The 21814-nt window shown below is 37.7% G+C and overlaps 1 protein-coding gene across 7 annotated transcripts in view; it reads left to right on the forward strand.

The window, feature by feature from the left end:
• Positions 1 to 21814, forward strand: part of FKTN (fukutin) — a 74950-nt gene that overhangs the window by 23095 nt on the left and 30041 nt on the right. For 6 of the 7 annotated variants that reach the window (XR_007122292.1, XM_047700207.1, XM_047700209.1 and 3 more), the window contains exons 3-7: positions 3138 to 3197; positions 7364 to 7567; positions 10794 to 11071; positions 11731 to 11863; positions 19455 to 19584. Coding sequence is in view for 6 of the 7 variants with exons in the window: in XM_047700207.1 (XP_047556163.1) it covers positions 3138 to 3197; positions 7364 to 7567; positions 10794 to 11071; positions 11731 to 11863; positions 19455 to 19584 (805 nt within the window). In the remaining variant the exon portion in view is untranslated. The remainder of the gene's footprint in view (positions 1 to 3137; positions 3198 to 7363; positions 7568 to 10793; positions 11072 to 11730; positions 11864 to 19454; positions 19585 to 21814) is intronic. The other variant, XM_047700212.1, reaches the window with a different exon arrangement.

Consider the following 21814-nt stretch of genomic DNA (forward strand, 5'->3'; position numbering starts at 1 on the left):
GCCTACTTTACTAGTTATAATTTAAGAACTCTTCTGTTCTTAAGTCTCTAGCTTTTGTAACCCTCTTTTGTACAGCTGTCACAGTTATTTTTTTTTAAGATGTGATCCACTTATTCTCTGCATAGCATACCTATGGAATAAGATCCGAATTTCTTACCATGGTATGGTAGATAGTCTTTGCTACTCAAGATCCTGTCTTCCCCGCACTCTGGGCTTCAGGAGGTAACCTGTATGGACTGCATTAGCTGAATTCCTTGCCTTTTCTAGTTGAGGTCAGCCAATGGGAAACATCACCTAAAGGTTGGAGACCAGGAGGAAAGAGAGGCCCGGTTATTTATTCTTGTGGTTCTCTTTTTCTAGGATCATTGCTAGATAGGGACTGCATTCCTTCGAAACAGCTACAGTGTAGCCACTGGGTGCCAGTAACTGTTCCTCACCAGAGATAGATTAACCATTCAGATAAATGAAATTTCAACTGCAAGGCCCCTCACTTCCAAAGGCCCTTGAAGGGGCCTTAGGAGTATGTTACAAAGCTATATATTTTGGTGAAGTTTGCAGAAGATATTTTTGCATTCTTTTTCTTAAAAAGGACCACCAAAATTGTGTAATTTTCAGGCCCCTATAGAACTGGATCTTCCTATGTCCTTATCCTTGATCCTTCAAGCTTAGGTAATTGCAAAGTTTATAGGGAACGAAAAACTGCTGAATAACCTACTTAGAGAGGTTATGGTTGAATATTTAATGGATTAAATAATATTTTGAGTTGGTTTTTATGAGTATAAGTTTTATGAGTATAAGTTTAACAGGTAAAGAAGGATGGGAAGGGCATTACAAATAGAGGAAACAGCCTATTTGGAAAAGATGAGCTGTGTGGAATCTATGTGGATATCTAGAAAAGGATGAGCCATGTGGATACCTAGAGACCAAAGGAAGCACAAAAGTCTTGAGGCAGGAACATGTCTGGCAGTTTTAAGAAGAGCAAAGAGGTGAATTTGGCGATAGAGGACTTTTGCTTTTATTCTAAGTGATATTGGGAGCCATAGGAAAGATTTGAGCTGATATGTGACATGATCTGACTTAAAAAAAAAAAAAGTGGTAGTGAATGCTCTGTTGAGAATAGATTGTTGGATCAAGGGCTAACACAGACCAGTTAGAAGGCTGTTCTAGTAATTTACACAAGAGGATGATGGCTTGGATAAGGGAACTGGTGGTAGAGTTCATGAAAAGTGGAAAGTAGAACTATCGGAATTTGTTTATGGGCTAGATGTTGGGTATAAAATACAGAAAAGAGTGAGGGATAACTTTAGTATTTTGGGCTTAGATAATTGGAAAAGGGAAGTTGCTGTTTACTGAGATGGGGAAGACTAGGAGAAGTAAGCTTGAGGGATGGTTAGAGATCTGGAGGTGTTTTTTTTTTTCATACATGTTAAGTTTGAGATGCTTATTTGATGGCCAGGTGAAGAAGGTGAATAGATAGTTGAATAAATTTGTAATTCAAAGGATTGGTCTGGTTGGAAATATAAATTGAGAGTTATAAGTGTATATATTGTATTTAAAGCCAATAAGAGTAGATGAGTTACCAAGAAAGTGAACGTAGAGTAAAGAAATGGGAGAAAAGTCTCCTGGTGTGAGTTTTGGGACCCTCCAATACATCAGAAGTGGAAGACCTAACAAATGAGAGTTAAGAAGGAGCGGCCAGAAAGAAAGAGCAGGAAAACCAGAGGTAGTCAGGATTCTGAGAGCCAACCAACTGAAGTGTTTGAGTGAGACAGATGTGATCTACAATTCTTGATAGATCAAAAAAGACAAGGGTAATAATAATAATAATTGATCATTGGGTTTAGCAACATGGAGGTCATTGGTGATCTTGATGAATACTTGGAGGAGTGAATTTAATCTTGTGAGCACATGAGGAGAGGACTCGGAGGCAGTGAGAACAGACAGCCCATTAAGGGTTTTGCTTGAAGGAGGACAGAAAATTGTTAGTTGGGAAAAGAGGGGTGGGTTGTTTGTTTGTTTTAAGATAGGAGAAATACTATCATATTTATATATTGATGGAAATGATCCAGCAGAGAAAGCAAACAGCTCGGAAATTCAGTCTCATCTACTAATGGAGAGCTATGGTGAGCAACAAGGGCTATGTTACAGAGTTTCCAGTCTCTTTTTAAGGATGAAGATTACAAAGATGTCTCTTAGTGCTTTATTCTCAAATATCCCTTGGTATGAAAATGTTATTGTCTAAGTTGCAGAGCTTATGAGAGACCAGTTCTGGCTTTACCTTAATAACTCAGTGTATCTCTACCTCTTTTCCTGCTTCCTTCCCTGCGTTTAACAAACCATCATTAAACATTTACTCATTACTAAGCACTACACTAGTCACTGTCAATACAGAGAAGGATTGGACTTGGTCCCTGCCCTTAAATATGCAGTGTAGTGGGGAGATGAGTCTCCTTTTAGGAAATTGGGGTATTTTTAGGAAATTGGGGTAAGGCTATTCTTACTGTTCTTCAGCATCCTCCCATCTATATCTTCTAGGTAAAGAACATATTCAAGGCATAAGAAACTTCCCTGGATCTTCTTAGGGCTTGAAACATTCTTCCTATGGTCTGTAGACCATCAGACATTCTTTTTCAAAATACTTTCAAAGTATCTTGGAGCTTATCAGATGAAAACTCATAGTGTTTTCTTCTGATTCTCTAGACCTGAATATTTTAACCCACTGAGCCACCCAGGCGCCCTAGACCTGAATATTTAAAAAAATTTTTCTTTTTTAGTGGAGTATAGTTGACACATAGTGCTACATTAGTTTCAACACAGTGACTCAGCAGTTAGTACATTAGTTAGTACATTACTACAACATAGCAATTCAGCAGTTATGCTGTGTTCACCACAAGTGTAACTACCATCTGTCATGCAACACTATTAGAGTACCATTGATTGTATTCCCTTGATTGTATTCCCCATGTGTCCCTTTCACCCCATAACTGGAAGCCTGTATCTCCCACTCCCCTTCACTCATTTTTCCCATCCTCCCACTCCTCCCCTGTACCCGCCACTAGTTCGTTCTCTGCATGCCAAACCAAATAAGTCAGAGAAAGATAGCTTTAAATTTACTAAAAATTTTATTATCTTCTTAGAATGGAGCTGGTTTATCAAAATCTAAAGGAAGCCGACTTGGATTTGATAGCACACAGTGGGTATGTATGATAAGCATGAGTGAAATTCCTCATTTACAATGTTCATTTGGTTCATTTGTTTATGTACTTGATAAGTATTTGTTGAATGATGACAATGGTAATAGCTGTCTTGGTGGGCGGTGGGAGTAGGTGGTCGAGAGGAAGAGGTAGGCCCTCTTCAAGTGCGTTACATGCAGTATCTCATTTAGTCCTTATGGACACTTTATGAAGTCAGTACATACTGTTATCCTCAGTTCACTGAAGGGTTTAGGGTTAGTTGGCTAATAACTGACTGAATCTAGATTGTAAGTATTTGTTTTCAAAATTCTCACTCACTTAACTATGGTACATCCCCAAATGAAAAAATGTATGAATCAGAATTGAACTATGAATAAGGGACAATGATGATTAGGAATAAAAATCAATTCAACTGGTTTCCTTTTTTTTTTTTTTTTTAAGATTTTATTTATTTATTTGACAGAGATCACAAGTAGGCAGAGCAGCAGGCAGAGAGAGAGGGGGAAGCAGGCTCCCTGCTGAGTAGAGAGCCCGATGCGGGGCTTGATCCCAGGACCTTGGGATCATGACCTGAGTTGAAGGCAGAGCCACTGAGCCACCCAGGTGCCCCACAACTGGTTTCCTTTTTAAGATAAGGAAAACTAGCGGTGTATACGATATATCCCTGTTTTGATTTATAAATTTCATTTTTTTCTAGGCAAATTTAGAATGAAAAAGGATGCTAGGTTACTAGTTAGTAATAAAAAGTTACATTTCTCCTATTAGTATACATTTTAGATGTGACTAGTTATTTCTTGTGGATGACTTCAGTCTTTGGCATCTCTTTAACCAGAGACACGAAGCTTCTAAGATAGAAAGTAGATTTTCAAAATCATGAAGCAGCAGTGAAAGAGTAATTCTAGCTCGTTGCTGGCACCAATTGGTTTTGAACTATTATCTAAAAAGTAAAGTCTGGGATATCCTATACCAGGCTCCTCAACTATGAAGTATCAAGATGAACTTCTAATTTATTAAAAATAGTAGAACAGGAAGCCCCATCTTTTTCATTCAGGGAAAGATCCTGAGGTGGGAGAAAATAATGGATTTTTTAAAAAAATTTTATCCATTTATTTGACAGACAGAGATCACAAGTAGGCAGAGAGGCAGGCAGAGAGAGAGGAGGAAGCAGGCTCCCTGCTGAGCAGAGAGCCCAATGCGGGGCTCGATCCCAGGACCCTGAGACCATGACCTGAGCCGAAGGCAGAGGCTTCCCAGGCGCCACCCACTGAGCCACACAGGCGCCCCAATAATGGATTTTTTTAAAAAGAGTTTACTTCCAAGATAAGTGGGCAAAAATTAAAGAATGGCTCACTACATTCAGTAAGTTCTCCTTGTTAATTACATTGCATGGTACTAAGAATCAGTGTTTGTAATTGCAGAATCATGAGGAAGGGGAGAAGTACTAAAATACTTTTGTAATAGTATTTTAAAAAGAAGGAGGGGCGCCTGGGTGGCTCAGTGGGTTAAAGCCTCTGCCTTCTGCTCAGGTCATGATCTCAGGGTCCTGGGATCAAGTCCCGCATAGGGCTCTCTGCTCAGCGGGGAGCCTGCTTCCCCCTCTTTCTCTGCCTGCCTCTCTGCCTACTTGTGATCTCTTTCTCTGTCAAATAAATAAATAAAATCTTTAAAAAAAAAAAAAAGGAAGGAAAAGTGAAATTTGATCAGTAAGTGTGACTGAGCCCTGATAAAATTATAGAATAACTTATTAAACAGATGAGAGCACTTAAGAAAGAAAATGATTATTAGGAGCTAGCCTTTCACAAGAACAAGTCCCACCAAGCCCTGTTAGATGACTAGGCTATTACAGTCTTAGTATACCCTGTTTTTCTTTTTCTTTCTTTTTTTTTTTTTTTTAAAGATTTAATTTATTTATTTGACAGACACGAGTAGGCAGAGAGGCAGGCAGAGAGAGAGAGGAGGAAGCAGGCTCCCCGCTGAGCAGAGAGCCCGATGTGGGGCTCGATCCCAGGACCCTGGGATCATGACCTGAGCCGAAGGCAGAGGCTTTAACCCACTGAGCCACCCAGGCACCCCTATACCCTGTTTTTCAACAAGACATTTTTCTTTCTTACAAACAAAATGAAGGTCAGATGGTAATAGTCATGTTTATTTAGAATTAATTGGATTTAGAATCAGTTGGACATCTGTTTCCAAGGAGCATTGATGATTGCATTGATAACAACCTGGAAGGCATATTTAGAAGGTGAGTTAGAGAATCTCTTCTCTACCCTGCCCTAATCTATATTTATATCAATGATTGTAATGAAGCCATAAATGTGTTCATCATGTTTGTATTTAACACTAAGCTGAAAGAATTCATTCAACAAACATTTATGAAGCACCTTATATGTGCTGGTGTCTGTCACTTCATCATCTTTCTTTCAAAATCATTTATTTTATTTTCCTGGTATGAAGCACAGACAGCAACAACCATAAGAGAGAGAGAAAAAAAAAAAGATAAATTAGAATCTCACAATTTAAGACTTCTAATCCTCAAAAGACTCCATTAAAAAAAGGGAAACAAGATGGGATCAGGAGCGAGACAAACCTTATGAGACTCTTAATCTCACAAAACAAACAGGTTTGCTGGGCTGGGGGAAGGGAGAGGGTGGTTGGGTTATGGACATTGGGGAGGGTATGTGCTATGATGAGTGCTGTGAAGTGTGTAAACCTGGTGATTCACAGGCCTGTACCCCTGGGGCTAATAGTACATTATATATTAATGAAAAATAAAAATTAAAAAAAAAGACTCCGTTAAGAAAATGAATAGAAATGCCATGGAGGAGGAAGTATTTGCAAAACATGTATCTGACAAAAGACAGTGTATCAAGAATATATAAAGAGCTCCTACAACTCAAAAGCAGATTTTTTTGTTTATACTCTTTATCAAATTGAGGAATATTCTAGTCCTGGTTTGCTGAGAGGTTTTAATCATGACTAGGTATTGAATTTTGTCAAATGCTTTTTCTGTATTAAAATTATCATAGGATTTTCCCCCTTTATTCTGTTGATATGGTAAATTTCATTGATTGATTTTCAAATGCTAAACTAACCTTTCATTTCTTTCTTTCTTTTTTTTTTTTTAACCTTTCATTTCTGGGATAAATCCTGCTTGGTCAGGATATTTACTTTTTGGGTCTTTTTTTTTTAACTACTGGAATTGATTTTCTAGTATCTTGATAGTGGTTTATAATTTTCTTTTTTGTAGTATTTTTGTTAGGTTTTGGTATTAGGATTGCACTGGCCTTGTAAAAATGAGTTAGGAAGGATACCTCCCTGCTCAGTTTTCTTATAAGTTTGTAGAATTGGTATTATTCCTTAAATCTTTGATAGAATTTACCTGGGAACCATCTGAGTCTGGAGTTTTTTCTTGTTGTTGCTATTATTTTGATATATAATAAATATATATGTTACATATATTTGTATAACAAATATATATGAATATATAACAAATATATATGTTTAAATTCAATTTTGGTAATTGGTATAGGGCAATTCAGATTTTCCATTTCATCTTGTGGTAATTTGTTAATTGTGTCTTTAAAGAAATTTGTCCATTTTATCTAAAATTTGTGTTTTCAGTAGGGGGCTCTACTTACTGCCTTAAAGAATTATATTTTAAAATATTACATTATTACTTGAAAATCAAACTATATATGGGAATAGTAAAGCAGGCAATATATTTTAGTTTGAATCTTTTGCTTAGAAAGATTAGTAAGCAGTATTACAAATATGAAGAAAAGTGGCACATACAATTGATTTTTGATTTTGAAAAGGTTGACATGACCAGTTTTTAAAAACTGACGTGTGGTATTTCCTCTCCCACTTTGGCTCAAAAAGATTTAGTTAATACCAAGGGAATAATTTGTAAGCCCAAAGTTTTCATTTGGGATATGACTTCCCCTGTAAAGATTTTGTTACTCTTTTGATGTATAATTAGTTAGTAGCTTACTGTTCTCTAATAGTGTGTTGCATATATTTTTGTTATAGCATATTTTACCTTGTATTATAAATCTACTGAGTGAAATATATATATATGTGTATGTTCTTATAAAATTAATAAAAATTTAATAAGATGGATTATTATATTGGTTTAGAAGATTTAAAGGGATTCTTTTCCTCTCAAACAGCGTGCAGTTAAAAAATTTATTATGCTAACATCCAGCCAAAATGTACCAGTGTTCCTTATTGATCCTTTGATTCTGGAATTGATTAATAAAGACTTTGAACAAGTAAAAAATACTTCTCATGGCTCCACTTCAGAATGCAAGTTTTTCTGTGTTCCAAGGGACTTTACTGCATTTGCACTACAGTATCATCTGTGGAAGAATGAGGTAAGATGATTGGCTTTCAGATAATAGAATGTGTCTTTTACAAATTAGTGTGGGGTTAGCCAGTTTAAAAAGTAAAAAATAAAGTTCATAGAAATTATAACCTGTCTACATACATAATCCACTAAGTCAATATAAGGTCTTAACTATAATATAATTTAAAAATAAAAGGAGATGTTTATTTCAGCATGTAAATATTCAGTCATGACTACATTAGAAAGCATAATGAAGTAATTCAGATAGTTGCACTTTTCAGTAGGATTATTAAATATAATTAGCATCAAATATAGACTCATTATGAATGATATTGTTAGTAATGTGGTTTTTTTTTAAATAGTAAACAAGTTTCCAACAACAGAAGAGTAAAATTATCTCTCCTTTAACATAGCTATTGTAATCCTGGGAAATAGAGACTCAGATCATTATGAACAAGGTTTTCACTGCAGGACTCCCTGATAGAACATTTGAGATTATTCAGGACACGGGGCAGATTTTCGTATTTTAGATTGTAGGATATCTAGTATTTCTCATCCAGGCCTCTAAATGCCAGTGGTGTGTTCCTCAATCATTAAGATAATCAAAAATATGCCCACAGATTATTTTTAAAGACTTTATTTATTTATTTGAGAGAGAGTGAGAGAAAGAGAGAGGGAGTATGAGTAGGGGAGGGGCAGAAGGAGAGGGAAAAGCAGACTCCCCTGAGCACGGAGTCCGGCATGGGCTCCATCCCGGGACCCTGGGATCATGACCTGAGTCAAAGGCAGACACTTAACCAACTGAGCCACCCAGTCACCCCGTCCACATTTTTAAATGTCTCTTGGATACAGTACCACTTGCTTTGAAAACCAGTCCTTTAGAAGAAAGAGAATGTGCCACAATTGGCAAAAACAAGTAGGACCGTAGCTGGTGGAAGAAGCAAAAGGTCAGAAGGGAGAAAGTGTGGAAGATTTTATGAAGATTGTAAGGCCAGGCCTAGAAGTATTATGTGGTATTTCCTCCACATTCTTTTTTTTTTTTTTTTAAAGATTTTATTTATTTATTTGACAGAGATCACAAGTAGGCAGAGAGGCAGGCAGAGATGGGGGAAGTAGGCTCCCTGCTGAGCAGAGAGCCCGATGCGGGGCTCGATTCCAGGACCTTGGGATCATGACCTGAGCCGAAGGCAGAGGCTTTAAACCACTGAGCCACCCAGGCACCCCTCCTCCACATTCTTTTTTTTTTTTTTTAAAGATTTTATTTATTTATTTCACAGAGAGAGATCACAAGTAGGCAGAGAGGTAAGCAGAGAGAGAGAGAGGAGGAAGCAGGTTCTCTGCTGAGCAGAGAGCCCAATGCGGGACTCGATCCCAGGACCCTGAGATCATGACCTGAGCCGAAGGCAGCGGCTTAACCCACTGAGCCACCCAGGCGCCCCATCCACATTCTTTTGACCAAGACACAGGTTAACTCTATATCCATAAGGGAGAAGACGTTTTTTCTACCAGAATTAACACTTTCTCACATGTAACAGTATGAACAACAGTAACAACAAATATCTATTTTGACCTGCTGGGTACTAGTCACTGGATTCCTATGGTTGAGGAACTTGCAGTTTATTGATGGAGTTTAAACAAACAATTAAAAAGCAGTATAATCAATACTATGATAGAGGTCTGTGTCTGTAATGAAATGAGAGCATGGACGAGGTTACACCTAATCCAAATGACAACATTCAAAAGCAGTAAGTGATGTGAATAATGTACTCTTGGAGAATGTTTATGAATGCTGTGGCTTTTAAGATAAAATTACAAACACAGCTCCATAATTTAATAACATTAAAGTCTGATATTACCACTTAGGGCTTTGTTTTCCTTAACTGTAGACTAGATATATTGATATTTTCCTTTCTAACTTCAAATAGTTTCTAGGGACATCAGATGAGATAATTAATGTGAAAGAGCTTCATGTACATTATATAAATATAGACTAAAGAGGTAGTATTAAGAATGGAAAGAACCATGGGCTTCCTGAGTGTCTCAGTCAGTAAAGCATCTGCCTTTGGTTCAGGTCATGATCCCGAGTCCCTGGATTGAGCCCCACATCAGGTTCCTTGCTCCACAGAAAGCCTGCTTCTCCCTCCTGCTTGTGAGCTCTCTGTCTCTCTCTCAAATAAATAAAATCTTAAAAAAAGGAAAAAAATGAAAATAACCTTAGATTTGGTTGGATAAGACCTAAATACTGGCACTGGCTTTGCCTTTTATTAATTTCGGTTTTTTAGACTTCTGTGAGTCTGCTTTTTAATCTAGCGTACCTGTGCTACTTATTTTGTAAGATGGATGTCATGTGTAAATACCATAATGGTTATAAAAGTTGCTTGGAAATTATAAAGTCCTGTTAGAATCTCAGGTGTTCTCAATAATTAATACTATTTAATCATCCATAGCACTGGCTGTTGATATTAGAACTAAAAATTGACAGTATAAATTAATCTTGTTACATGAGATTTATACCATAACTAATAATGTTGGAAAATATACTTTGTTTCATAGTATGTCTCTTTTCTAATGATTTGCATTATGGTGGACTTCTATTGAAGTAGCAGTTGAAGGTGCTGGGATATAAACTATGAGATGAAAGTACTTTTTTGAAGCATTTTATTTTTTTTTAAAGGTTTTATTTATTTATTTAACAGGGGGAGACACAGCAAGAGAGGGCACACAAGCAGGGCGTGGGAGAGGGAGAAGCAGGCCCTCTGCCCAGCAGGGAGCCTGTTGTGGGGCTCAGTCCCAGAACCCTGGGATCACTACCTGAGCCAAAGGCAGATGCTTAATGACTGAGCCACCCAGGCACCCCATGAAGCACTTTTGAAGATAAGAGATTAATAGAAGTTAAATTGAAAATTACAAGTTTTATTTTAAGTGTTATCCTTATATTAACATTTACTTTATAGATCTTAATCAGAGAACACTAACCTGAGCATTTTCTTTCCAAGGAAGAACATGGTATTAATTTGCATAAAGGGAGTCTTTATTTATGTCCATCATGTCCATCAAGCTATGTAGTTTCCCTTTTTGGTATTCTCTTTTATTCTCCCACCACCACCTTCCCCCTTACCACTCTTAGTTTGAAATCTTTGGGCAAAGAGCAGAGGAGCAAAAAATATGTGTGGCTTAATTTGGTGTAAAAATCACTTTAGTTTTGCTACCAGTATTTGGTTAATATTTAAACTCGATGTTTCTTTGGTTTTTAGGAAGGCTGGTTTCGGATAGCTGAAAATATGGGATTTCAATGCCTAAAGATTGAGAGCAAAGATCCCCGGCTAGATGGGATAGACTCACTTTCTGGAACTGAAATTCCCCTGCACTATATCTGCAGATTGGCCAGTCATGCCATCCACTTGGTGGTCTTTCATGAGAGGAGTGGCAACTACCTCTGGCATGGCCATTTACGACTCAAAGGACACATGGATAGAAAATTTGTTCGTTTTCGAAAGTTACAGTTTGGTCGTTATCCTGGAGCTTTTGACAGGTAAATTCAGGATCTAAATAGGTGTTCTGAAACCTCTATTGTTCAGTCATGAATTCTTACTCTTTGTTTACACTTCGTAATTAAATCTAATATGTAATTCACACAAACCAGTTTTGAAATCTTAATGTTCAATGGGAAGAAATTCATGGACATGTGCATCAGGAAATAGATACAAGAATGTTCATAACAACATTGTTCTCAATGCCGTCAAACATTGTATATTCATACAATGAAATATTGTAGAGCATGGAATAAATGAATTAGTGCCCTGTGTAACAATAAAGATGAATTCTACAATGTTGAGTGACAGAAGCAAGATGTAAAATAGTACAGCTCTTGATTATAAAAAGTGCAAGCAGAGGAGAAAATAAGTTCGTGGATATATGCTTACATAGTAAACATGGTCAAAAGGTACAAACTTCCAGTTATAAGATAAATAAGTTCTGGGGGGTGTAATGTGCTGTTTGGTGACTATAGCTATCAGTGCTGTATTATATATTTGAAAGTTGCTGAGAGAGTAGATCTTAAAAAGTGGTATCAGAGGTTAACTGAGGACAATGTGCTTGATGTTTAGCTGTTTTACTTATGTTGTATATTTTGAAGAGGCTGCCAGTTTTCTGGGTTAAGTCCTTGTAATAAATCTTAACTTTTGCTTTCAGGCCAGAGTTGCAACAAATTACTGTTGATGGACTAGAAGTTTTCATCCCAAAAGATCCAGTGCGCTTTCTAGAAGAAATACCACACTCTCGGTTTATTGAGTGTAGGTATAAAGAAGCTCGAGCATTCTTTCAGGTTAGAAATAATCAAATGTACTTTTTAAATTAAAGGACATGTGTTTATTTTTAATATTTCTGGGGAGGGGTAGGAAATGAAGGGACTTAGGGAAAATCAGTAAGAAAGCATCTTTTTGATTCATCTGTTTTCTTCTAGATTGTTTTATTTTAATTTTTTAAGTAGATTAAAGATTTATTTATTTATTTATTTTTGCGAGAGAGATTGAGTGTGAGCATGAGCAGGGGGAAGGCAGAGGGAGAAGCAGACTTCCCACTGAGCAGGGAGCCCAATGCAGGACTTGATCCTGGATTGCAGGATCATGATTGGAGTTGAAGGCAGGCGCTTCACCAACTGAGCCACCCAGGTACCCTAAAGTAGATTAAACATTAACCTTAAAAAATGATTTCTTCCCTATTTGAGCGGTGCAATGTTTATGGAGCCATTGTTCTATTTGGATAGACTTTTGGTAGGTTTGGCACTGGCTCTGCTTTCAGTTGGGATATGCCATTTGCTTTATCAAAGGTGGTGTGTTCTTGATGCCACCCCAGTTAGGAAGCAGCTGCTGTAGAAGATAGAGCATGTAGATGTGGAAAAGATTTCATGGAAAATATACAGTTTTTCTCTTAGGGCTGGCAATGAATATGAATTTTTTTGTATTTATGAAGATTTTTGAAGGTAAATGCTACACAGAGACCAGTGCTTTTTGAACTTTACTTTATTCTGCTGCTGTAGCTTTCAATTCAATAAACATTTATTGAAAGCCTGTTTCCCAGGCACTCTGCTGACCTTGTAATGTAAAGATGATTTTGAGAGACGTGAAGGTTCAGCTCTAAGATATGACTTGAAACAGAAATACAATAAAAACAGATTTATGGAGGGGTTTTAGTACCCTAATCCTTCCACTTGCCCTTTATTTTCTGGGATTCCCTTCCAAAAAAACCTGTAGACACATGGACAGGAGTGGAATGGGGAAATGAAGTACCAGCTGTATCATTACTGGCCAAGTGCCCCACACCCGCAAATGCAAGGTTTTTCTGGTAGGCTTTGTTATTCCCCTGGACTGATGCCTGCCCGCCTTCCTGGTGGGTCTTCCCACCCCCGCCCCCTTAAATCTGTAATTGTGGAGCTGTGAAATGTACCCCAGGCAGCCTCATGGATGAAAAGCTGGTAAACTGCATCTATGGATGGGCCGACTCATAGGCAAGTGCTGATCCTCATTTATCACACAGTAATAACAGGACACAGAGGAGATGCAGCTTGGTGCTTGGACTTGACCACTCACTCTTTGGGCCTTAAGGGGCTTTTTTTTGGTTGCCACCTCTGTCAGAGCTCTTATCACAGTGAATTGTGAATGTATGTCTTGTCCCATGAACTTACTGATGACAGGCATCTTCTTTATTTACTTCTGTAACCCCAGTACCTAGAACAGCATCTGGCACAAAGAAAGGATCCTAGAATTATGGAAAAATGTATGGAGAATAAGCAGCTCATCTGAATCAAATGATTTTTTTTTAATGACACTTACTAGGACTACTCCATTACCTAGCAAGCATTTGCCCAGACTCATTTTGTTGCTCTTTGTGAGAAAGCAGTATAAAATGTAAAATGCTTCAGAATATTGATACATTATTAGGATAGTATCAAATTTTTTTAATTCTATATTTTCATTCTTGCTTTTTAAATTCTCAAACACTCAATGAGCATTTGAGTAAAGGATATGAATGACAGATGCTCAGAGGGCTTATCATATATAGCCTCATAGTTTTGGTGTAAAGTACCATCATACTGGAGATGTAATCCTGATTGGAGGTTTATATTTATAGTAGGATCTTGTGTGTCCTTCCCTTACAGTAAGGCATACTTGTGATTTCTAATTTGCTTTTCTCTTTTGTTGTTGTATTGGTATTACTAATGTGGGGTGCCTAATTAGGTTGATAACTCTTTATTCTTATTATTTTAAATGTTTCATTCTTCATCATCGTTTAAAAGTACCAGGAGGGGACGCCTGGGTAGCTCAGTTGGTTGAGCAGCTAGCTGCCTTCGGCTCAGGTCATGATCCCGGCGTCCTGGGATCGAGTCCCACATCGGGCTCCTTGCTCAGCAGGGAGCCTGCTTCTCCCTCTGCCTCTGCCTGCCATTCTGTCTGCCTGTGCTCGCTCTCTCTCCCTCTCTCTCTCTCTGACAGATAAATAAATAAAATCTAAAAAAACAAAATAAATAAAAGTACCAGGAGGGTCAGTTTTCAAATTGAAGCGAGTATACATAACTTTGAACACTTGATGGCGCCAAACAATCTGAAATATAATGCCTCGTGTATAACAAGCAATGATCTAATCTATTAAGCTCATAAAACAACCTTCTTTCTATATCTAATATTTTTTTCTTTGGGAAACATTCTCAAACTTTCAGGAAAGTTATAAATAAAATACAAATAACTTTTTCCTGAACCATTTGGGAGTAAGTTGGTGACTGTGTATCCTACAACCTCAAATAATTTAGTATTTTCTCAAAACAAGAACATTGGCCTACATTGTCTTAATAAAAAAATCAGGAAGTTAACACATAGATTATCACCATTTAATCCCACTCAGGTTTTACTATGTAATAAAAGGATCCATTCAGAGTAAAATATGATAAAAGAATTTAGAATCACGTGTTGTATTTAATCTTTCTTTTTCCCTCTCTTTTTAAAAAGATTTTATTTATTTTAGGGAGAGATAGAAAATGTGAGTGTGGAGGGGGGGTTGGTAAAGGGAGAGGGAGAAGAAGAATCCCAAGCAGACACTGCACTGAGCGTGGAGCCTGACCCCGTGCTTGATCTCAAGGCCCTGAGATCATGACCTGAGCGGAAATCAAGAGTCAGTCACTTAACCGACTGAGCCACAGGGGCCCCCTATATTTAATTTTTCTCTCCGTAGTTTCCTCTAGTCCTTAATGATTTCATAGTCCTTTTTTAAACTTTTATGACTTGGATGCTTTTGAGGATTACAGGCCAGATATTTTGTAGATTGTCCCTTCTTTGAGTTTTGTCTGGGTTTTCCTCAGGTAATATACCTGTAGTAGGAATAATGCAGAAGTGCTTTTGTGCTCTTCTCATTACATCCTGTCAGGTGCTGCATGGTTGTGATTTGTCCTGTTACTGTTGATATTCACACTGAGCACTTGATTAAAGTGGTATCTCTAGCTTCACCCCTGTGAAGTTTCTGTTTTTTCCTTTGTAACTAATAAAAATTTGGTATGAATCTTTTTTAAAGGTTTATTTATTAGAGAGAGAGAGCGCGCATGCACGAGGGGTGGGGAGGGGCAGAGGGAGAGAGAAAGAATCCTAAGTAGGCTCCCTGTTGAGCATGGAGCCTGTCATGGAGCTCCATCTCGTGAACCATGAGATCATGACAGGAGCCGGAATCAGTCAGAAGCTCAACCGACTGAGCCATCTAGTGCCCCGGAGGTACTTTAAAACCAGGTAAATGTTGTCAATATCCTCAGGCTCCTGGGTAGCCCAGTTAGTGAAGTGTCAGACTCTTGATTTCAGTTAAGGTCATGATCTCAGGGTCATGAGATTGGGCCCCACATCAGACTCTGCACTGGGCATGGAGCCTGCTTAAGATTCTCCCTCGACTCCTCCTCACCTCCCTACTACTGCATGTGTTCTCTGTCTCTTAAAAAGTAATTGTCCATAGGTGTGCCTGGGTGGCTCAGTGGGCTAAAGCCTCTGCCTTTGGCTCAGGTCATGATCCCAAGGTCCTGGGATCGAGTCCCACATTGGGCTCTCTGCTCAGCGGGGAGCCTGCTTCCCCCTCTCTCTCTGCCTGCCTCTCTGCCTACTTGTGATCGCTGTCTGTCAAATAAACAAATAAAATCTTAAAAAAAGAAAAAAAGTAATTGTCCATATCCTTATCAATCTTTCAGTGTATTTGTTTACATCAGTCTGAACTCGAGTTTCCTATTTTATTCAATAGGTTATAGTCTGTTACTTTCTTTTTAAAAAATTAATTAATTCATATTTTTTTTTAGTAATCTCTACACCCAGTGTGGGGGTTGAACTCACAACCTGGAGATCAAGAGTCACGTGCCCTTTTGACTGAGCCAGCCAGGCGCCCCCTTTATTTTCATTATTTATTTTGATCCTCAAATTGTTCCCTGTTTGGCCAGTGGGAATTTCTTCATGATGGTTTCCGTGTCTTTTTAACATGTCTTCATTATTTTTTGAGTACTTTTTTGCTCTTTGGAGCAAGATGCTCTAGGTCCATCTTGTAATTTCCCTGCAACAACACTGGAATCAGCCATTTCTCCAAGTCCTGGTTCCTTTTAGAAGCCAAGGTTTGGATGCCAGGTGTGCTCATTGCTACGTGGTTTTTGTTGCACACAGGCCCTCTCAGTGACAGTGTGTATGCGTGTGTGTATTTATTTCTATATCCATCTATCTATCAAGATTCATGAATTCACTGTGATATAGCCAGTCCAACTACTTTATGTTTCAGTTAAATAGCATAGGGTTTGTTTCCTTATTTATGACTCCCTTCTCAAACAATGAGAAACTTGACTCCTATTATTATTAATATATTTGCTTATTTGTTCATTCTCCTGTCATTGCTTCTGTCCCCTCTCCCATATGGTTGCTCTCCTCACGCTGCTTGAATGTTGCTAATCTCCCTCTGGGATGCCCCCATCTGTGGACACACTTCTCAAACTGCTCAGGCTCTGACTCCCCACACTGGACATGGAGGGGGTGTCCTCTCCATGTGGATTTCCTCACCACTTGCTCGGGCTCTGATACCCATACCAGGCCACCCATGTGCCTTTTCTTGCTCTGCCTTACCTAATAGTTCTAGTATTGGACAGTTCAGGAAGGGAGAAGAAATGCTCTCTTGGCTTACTTCATTACTTTTATTTTCTCAGTCTACCAAGAAGTTTAGAAGTAGGATAACATACATTTTCTTGAAGTTGGTTTTGTTTTAGCAGTAACCATGAAAAAATAATTAATGACTTTCAGTCCAGTCTGTTGAATTCCAGTGAAAAACCAGAGGGAAATATGGAACTATCTGGACACCTGGCCTAGGGATATCTACAGAGCTATATTATCCTTCTTCTTCTACTAATTTTTTTCTGAGACTTTGGAAAATTTTCTAAGTCTTAATTTCCTCATCTATAAAATAAATGGGTACCTTCTGTCACGTTTTTTTCAGTCTATATTTTGGGGGAAGTCTGGGGAAAGTTTACCTGAATAGCAAAGATCAAATGGACATGATGTTTAAATTAGGATTTTGTCCTTTTCTAGAGGTGTGATAAGCCCAAGATTGATATAAGACATTTTTAAGTAGGAAAAAACATTCATACTACAATTTAAAAAATCCCTAACAGATGCAAAAGGTTTATAGGTGTATACACTTTAATATATGTGCAGTCAATTCTAAGAAATGGAATTTCTGGGAGTGTCATGCTACGAAAGGTATATCAGAGGTGAGAGTATGTCCATGCAGGGACAGGCTCAATAGGACATAACTATCAGAGTAATATTTTTATCAAGCATGGAGTTTTCATGTCTGTTACTTAATTTGACTCTTTCAGTTACTCTTTGAAATAAGGCAAGTATTTGCCTTTAACAAATTAAAAAAAAAAACGAGGTTTCAGTGTGCTACAAGTCATTATTGGCTGAGCATAGACTAAATCCTGCATCTTCAGTGTTTTCCACCACACCCAGGATAAGAACATTTGCCTCCCATTCCAACCATGTGTTCCAAGAGAAGCTATGGCTTTGAGAATGTTTTCATGTCGAAGGCATCCTGTATGATTTGTATGTTCTAGAGAGAAGGCAGCTTATCTTCTGGGATCCCACTTTCTTCCTAGGGATACTTTTTTCTTAAGATCCTTAGAGTCTCTCCAGCAACTGTATTTTCTCATGCTATATTGTAAAAGAATGACAGGATATTACAGGATATTATAGGATATTACAGATAGGGCCTAATGCAGGAGGGGCTTAGTCATTTATTCATTTACCCATTTATCACTATGTGATACTCACATATTATGTATTAGGCACCATTCCAGATTTGTACATACAGTGTTGGGGAGGTTTAGTACATGCCCTCAAGGAACCATCTTTACAGCCTAGTAGAGGAAACATAAGTAAAACCAACAATGTGAATTAAAAAAAAAGAATTATAGTGGAAGTGTATATAAGTGGTAACTGTTATGAACTCATTAGACAGATTCCTTCATCTTTGTCTATATCTAGGACAAATATTATTCTTTGCTGAACAAAAGGGTAGCACTGGGAGGGTAGCACTGGCAGAATAAATACATCCTCATAGGAAAATTAGGGAATGTTTTTCGAAAGGTAGAACTCAAAGATTTTGTTAGAGCACTCCAGATAAAGGAAACATGTATAAAGGCACAGAGGCTTGAAAAGCTATGGAATATTTGGGGAGGTAGAAGTTATTGCTGTGTTCTAAAGTGTGAGGCGGTGGTGATGAGACCGGACTAGTAGTCAGACACCAGAATGCAAATGTCCTTGTCTGCCATGTGAAGAAGTTTAGATTTTGAGTCATAGACAGAGAAGCATCACTAAATTTATAGTGTTTTCCTCAGTGTAGACTACCCTAAAAATGAAGAAAATTAGAAAAGCATGACTAGGTAAATGATAATAATATTTGTATAGAATTTCATAATTTATTTTTTTTATTTTTTAAAGATTTTATTTATTTATTTGACAGACAGAGATCACAAGTAGGTAGAGAGGCAGGCAGAGAGAGAGAGAGAGGAAAGCAGGCTCCCCGCTGAGCAGAGAGCCCGATGTGGGACTCGATCCCAGGACCCTGAGATCATGACCTGAGCCGAAGGCAGCGGCTTAACCCACTGAGCCACCCAGGCGCCCCAAGAATTTCATAATTTATGAGCCATTTTTCTGTCATCCATTGTCTCATTAACTCTCCACAGCAGTCCTACAAAGTGTAATTATTGTCCTTTAGTGACTGATGAGGAAATCGTACCTAAGAGAGGTTTGTTCTTTCATTCTCTCACTCATTCAGCAGATGTTCAAGTGCTGCTCTGGGCACTCGAGATAAAGTGATAAAATGAAGTCACTTTCCTCATGGAGTTTATGTTCTTCTGAGGTGATACGCCCAGCATCACAGCTAATAAGAAGTGGGGCTAGACTTGAACACAGATAATCTGAATCAAAATCCCAGGCTCTTTCTTTTATACTCTATAGTCTCTAAAGACCAATTGGATCAGTGAATCGTGAAAATGGCACAATTCATTTTGTTCAGATATGCTTATAGCTCTCAGAATTAGTCTTCTTCTAACTGTCCTATCTGATAAATAAATTGTGATGTGAAGGGAGTTCATAAACGTGTAAGTCTCATCCTTTGGGAATTCTGGTTATACTCCTTCCCCTTTAACTTGTCTTTTCTAGAATCTGCTCCTGTAGTCTCATAGATAGGCAACTAACAAGAAACTCTGAAACTTGATTTTTTTAATAATAGAAAAATATGCATACTATGGGGTTAATTTAGATTTAATTAGATGTCCGATTTAATTTAGATGTCATGGAAATATTTCTAGCAATTTAGAAATGGCTGTAATAACTGACTATTTGTTATATCTGTAGCAGTACCTTGATGATAACACTGTGGAAGCTATGGCCTTTCGGAAGAACGCAAAAGAATTATTGCAACTGGCAGCCAAAACATTAAAGAAATTGGGAGTACAGTTCTGGCTGAGCAGTGGAACTTGTCTAGGTAAAATTCTTGTTGCTTTACATTTGTCTTTTTGTCTTTTCATCCTCTTTGGCTTTAGGGATGACTGCTTGAGATGACAAAACATCAGTGATATTTGAAGTGTCATACTTACAGACACAATAAACGTAGTGCATGGAGCAGGAATTTATTGATTTCTTTAAAGAAATTAATTTCAGAAACATAAAAGAGAGTTAGGAAGGCCATGTTGTATTTACCAAAAACTGTAAATCATGTATAAAACTTATATCAGAACGTGTAGACTATATTTGATCTTGAGGCAGTCCTTGGATTAGCATTTTATTATTTCTGTCCCGAAGATTGTTCTGCCATTAAAAAACAAAAACAAAAACAAAACCTCTGTTCTATTTCTTCACTAACACACCACACAAATAAGAGGAAGACTGAAGGGGTGTCATAAGGTCTTTGCACAAGTCATTTCCAGGTCACTGATGCTCTCACTGGTTGAACATCACTGCCTTACCACATTCCACTCATCCTGAGATGGAGAAATGTAGACATTTCTAGAGTCCTTTTGCGACTAGAATCAGAGAAAGATTTTCTTTCCACTATATGTTAGATCAAATTTCTTGGAATTTAGAATTCTTTAGAATCTAAATTCTGTTGTTTTTATTCCCTCTTGTTTATAACTGTAGTTGGTCATAACTATATTCTTTTTTTATTATAACTTTATTTATACAAAATTAATTCTTCTCCTGTTTTTATAGTGTTACCATATAATTTATTGTCCAATTCAAGAGTCTTTTGAGAGTGAAAAGGAATGCCATTAATAATGTTGGTGTGACAGGTGTAAACTGGAATATATGGTTATCTTATTTATTAGGCTTTGTGGAAATTCATGTGTTCTTCCTGTCATGGAGCTAATAGAGTAAGCCAAGAAAAAAAATACATTTCACATATGTATGTGATATATGCTTTAAGGTTTAACTTTTTTTTTTTTTTAAAGATTTTATTTATTTATTTGACAGAGATCACAAGTAGCAGAGAGGCAGGCAGAGAGAGAGGAGGAAGCAGGCCCCCCAAAGAGTGGAGAGCCCAATGTGGGACTTGATCCCAGGACCCTGGGATCATGACCTGAGCCGAAGGCAGAGGCTTTAACCCACTGAGCCACCCAGGTGCCCCTAAGGTTCATCTTTTTGGAGCAAGATTGTTTTATAAACTATGTCTTCAGAAATACTTCTTAATTACTTGTCATGATTTTTTAATTTTTTTTTTTTTAAGTAGGCTCCACAGCCAGCATGGAGCCCAACTCAGGGCTTGAACTCATGACCCTGAGATTAAGACTTGAGTTGATATCAAAAGTTAGATGCTTACCCAACTGAGCTACCAAAGCGCCCTAAAGAGCCTTCCATTTTTAATAGTTTATGATTCTTTGATGGATGTGGAATGTGGATTTTTCTCAAGCTAGCGATGAGACGCCATCCTAGACTTCTAAAGATATATGTTACAGTGAAATTAAAGTTTAGAATGCCAAACAGTGTTGCCCAATAGCAATGCCTATAAAGACAATTATAGACATTCACATACTTTCTGAATAATTTGGATGAAAGAATTAGAAGGATATTAGGGGAGACCCAAGAGCCCTTAGTAGTATTAAGGTATAGATTTTGGTTTTTTTAAACAGTACTATAGCACCTAATTGAGAAGTAGGTACATTGTAAATATACCTAGAAATATCTTTTGATATTGACAATGTACTGAAAATTGAGAATAGTACTTCTATTTTTTATGTGACCCATCAGGGGCACCTGGTATTGCAGTCAGTTAAGTGACCGACACTTGGTTTTGGATATGATCTCAGGATCCTGAGATAGAGCCCTTCGTTGGGCTCTGTGCTCAGTGGGGAGTCTGCTTGAGTTTCTTCTCTCCCTCCCTCCACACTTAGATGCTCTTTCTCTCTAAAATAAATAAATCTTTATATGATGCATCAGGCACAAGCTGTTCAGATCTGTTAAGTTTTACAAATTAATGCTCAGGAAAGGCATATTGGTTAAGCAAAAGAATTAGATTATATTTTTTAGCATATCTTAAAGGCAGCCTTCATCATTAGAAGTTTATGATCAAACATTCTCAAAAGTAATTTAATTTTTTTTTAAATGGATGGCCCAGTTAACATTTTTTTTTTAAGATTTTATTTATTTATTTGAGAGAGAGAGAGAATGCAGGGGAGGAGCAGAGGGAGAGGGATAAGCAGACTCTGCATGGAGTGCAG

The sequence above is a fragment of the Lutra lutra genome, chromosome 13 (assembly GCF_902655055.1).
Source record: "Lutra lutra chromosome 13, mLutLut1.2, whole genome shotgun sequence".
NCBI classification, from domain to species: Eukaryota; Metazoa; Chordata; class Mammalia; order Carnivora; family Mustelidae; genus Lutra; species Lutra lutra.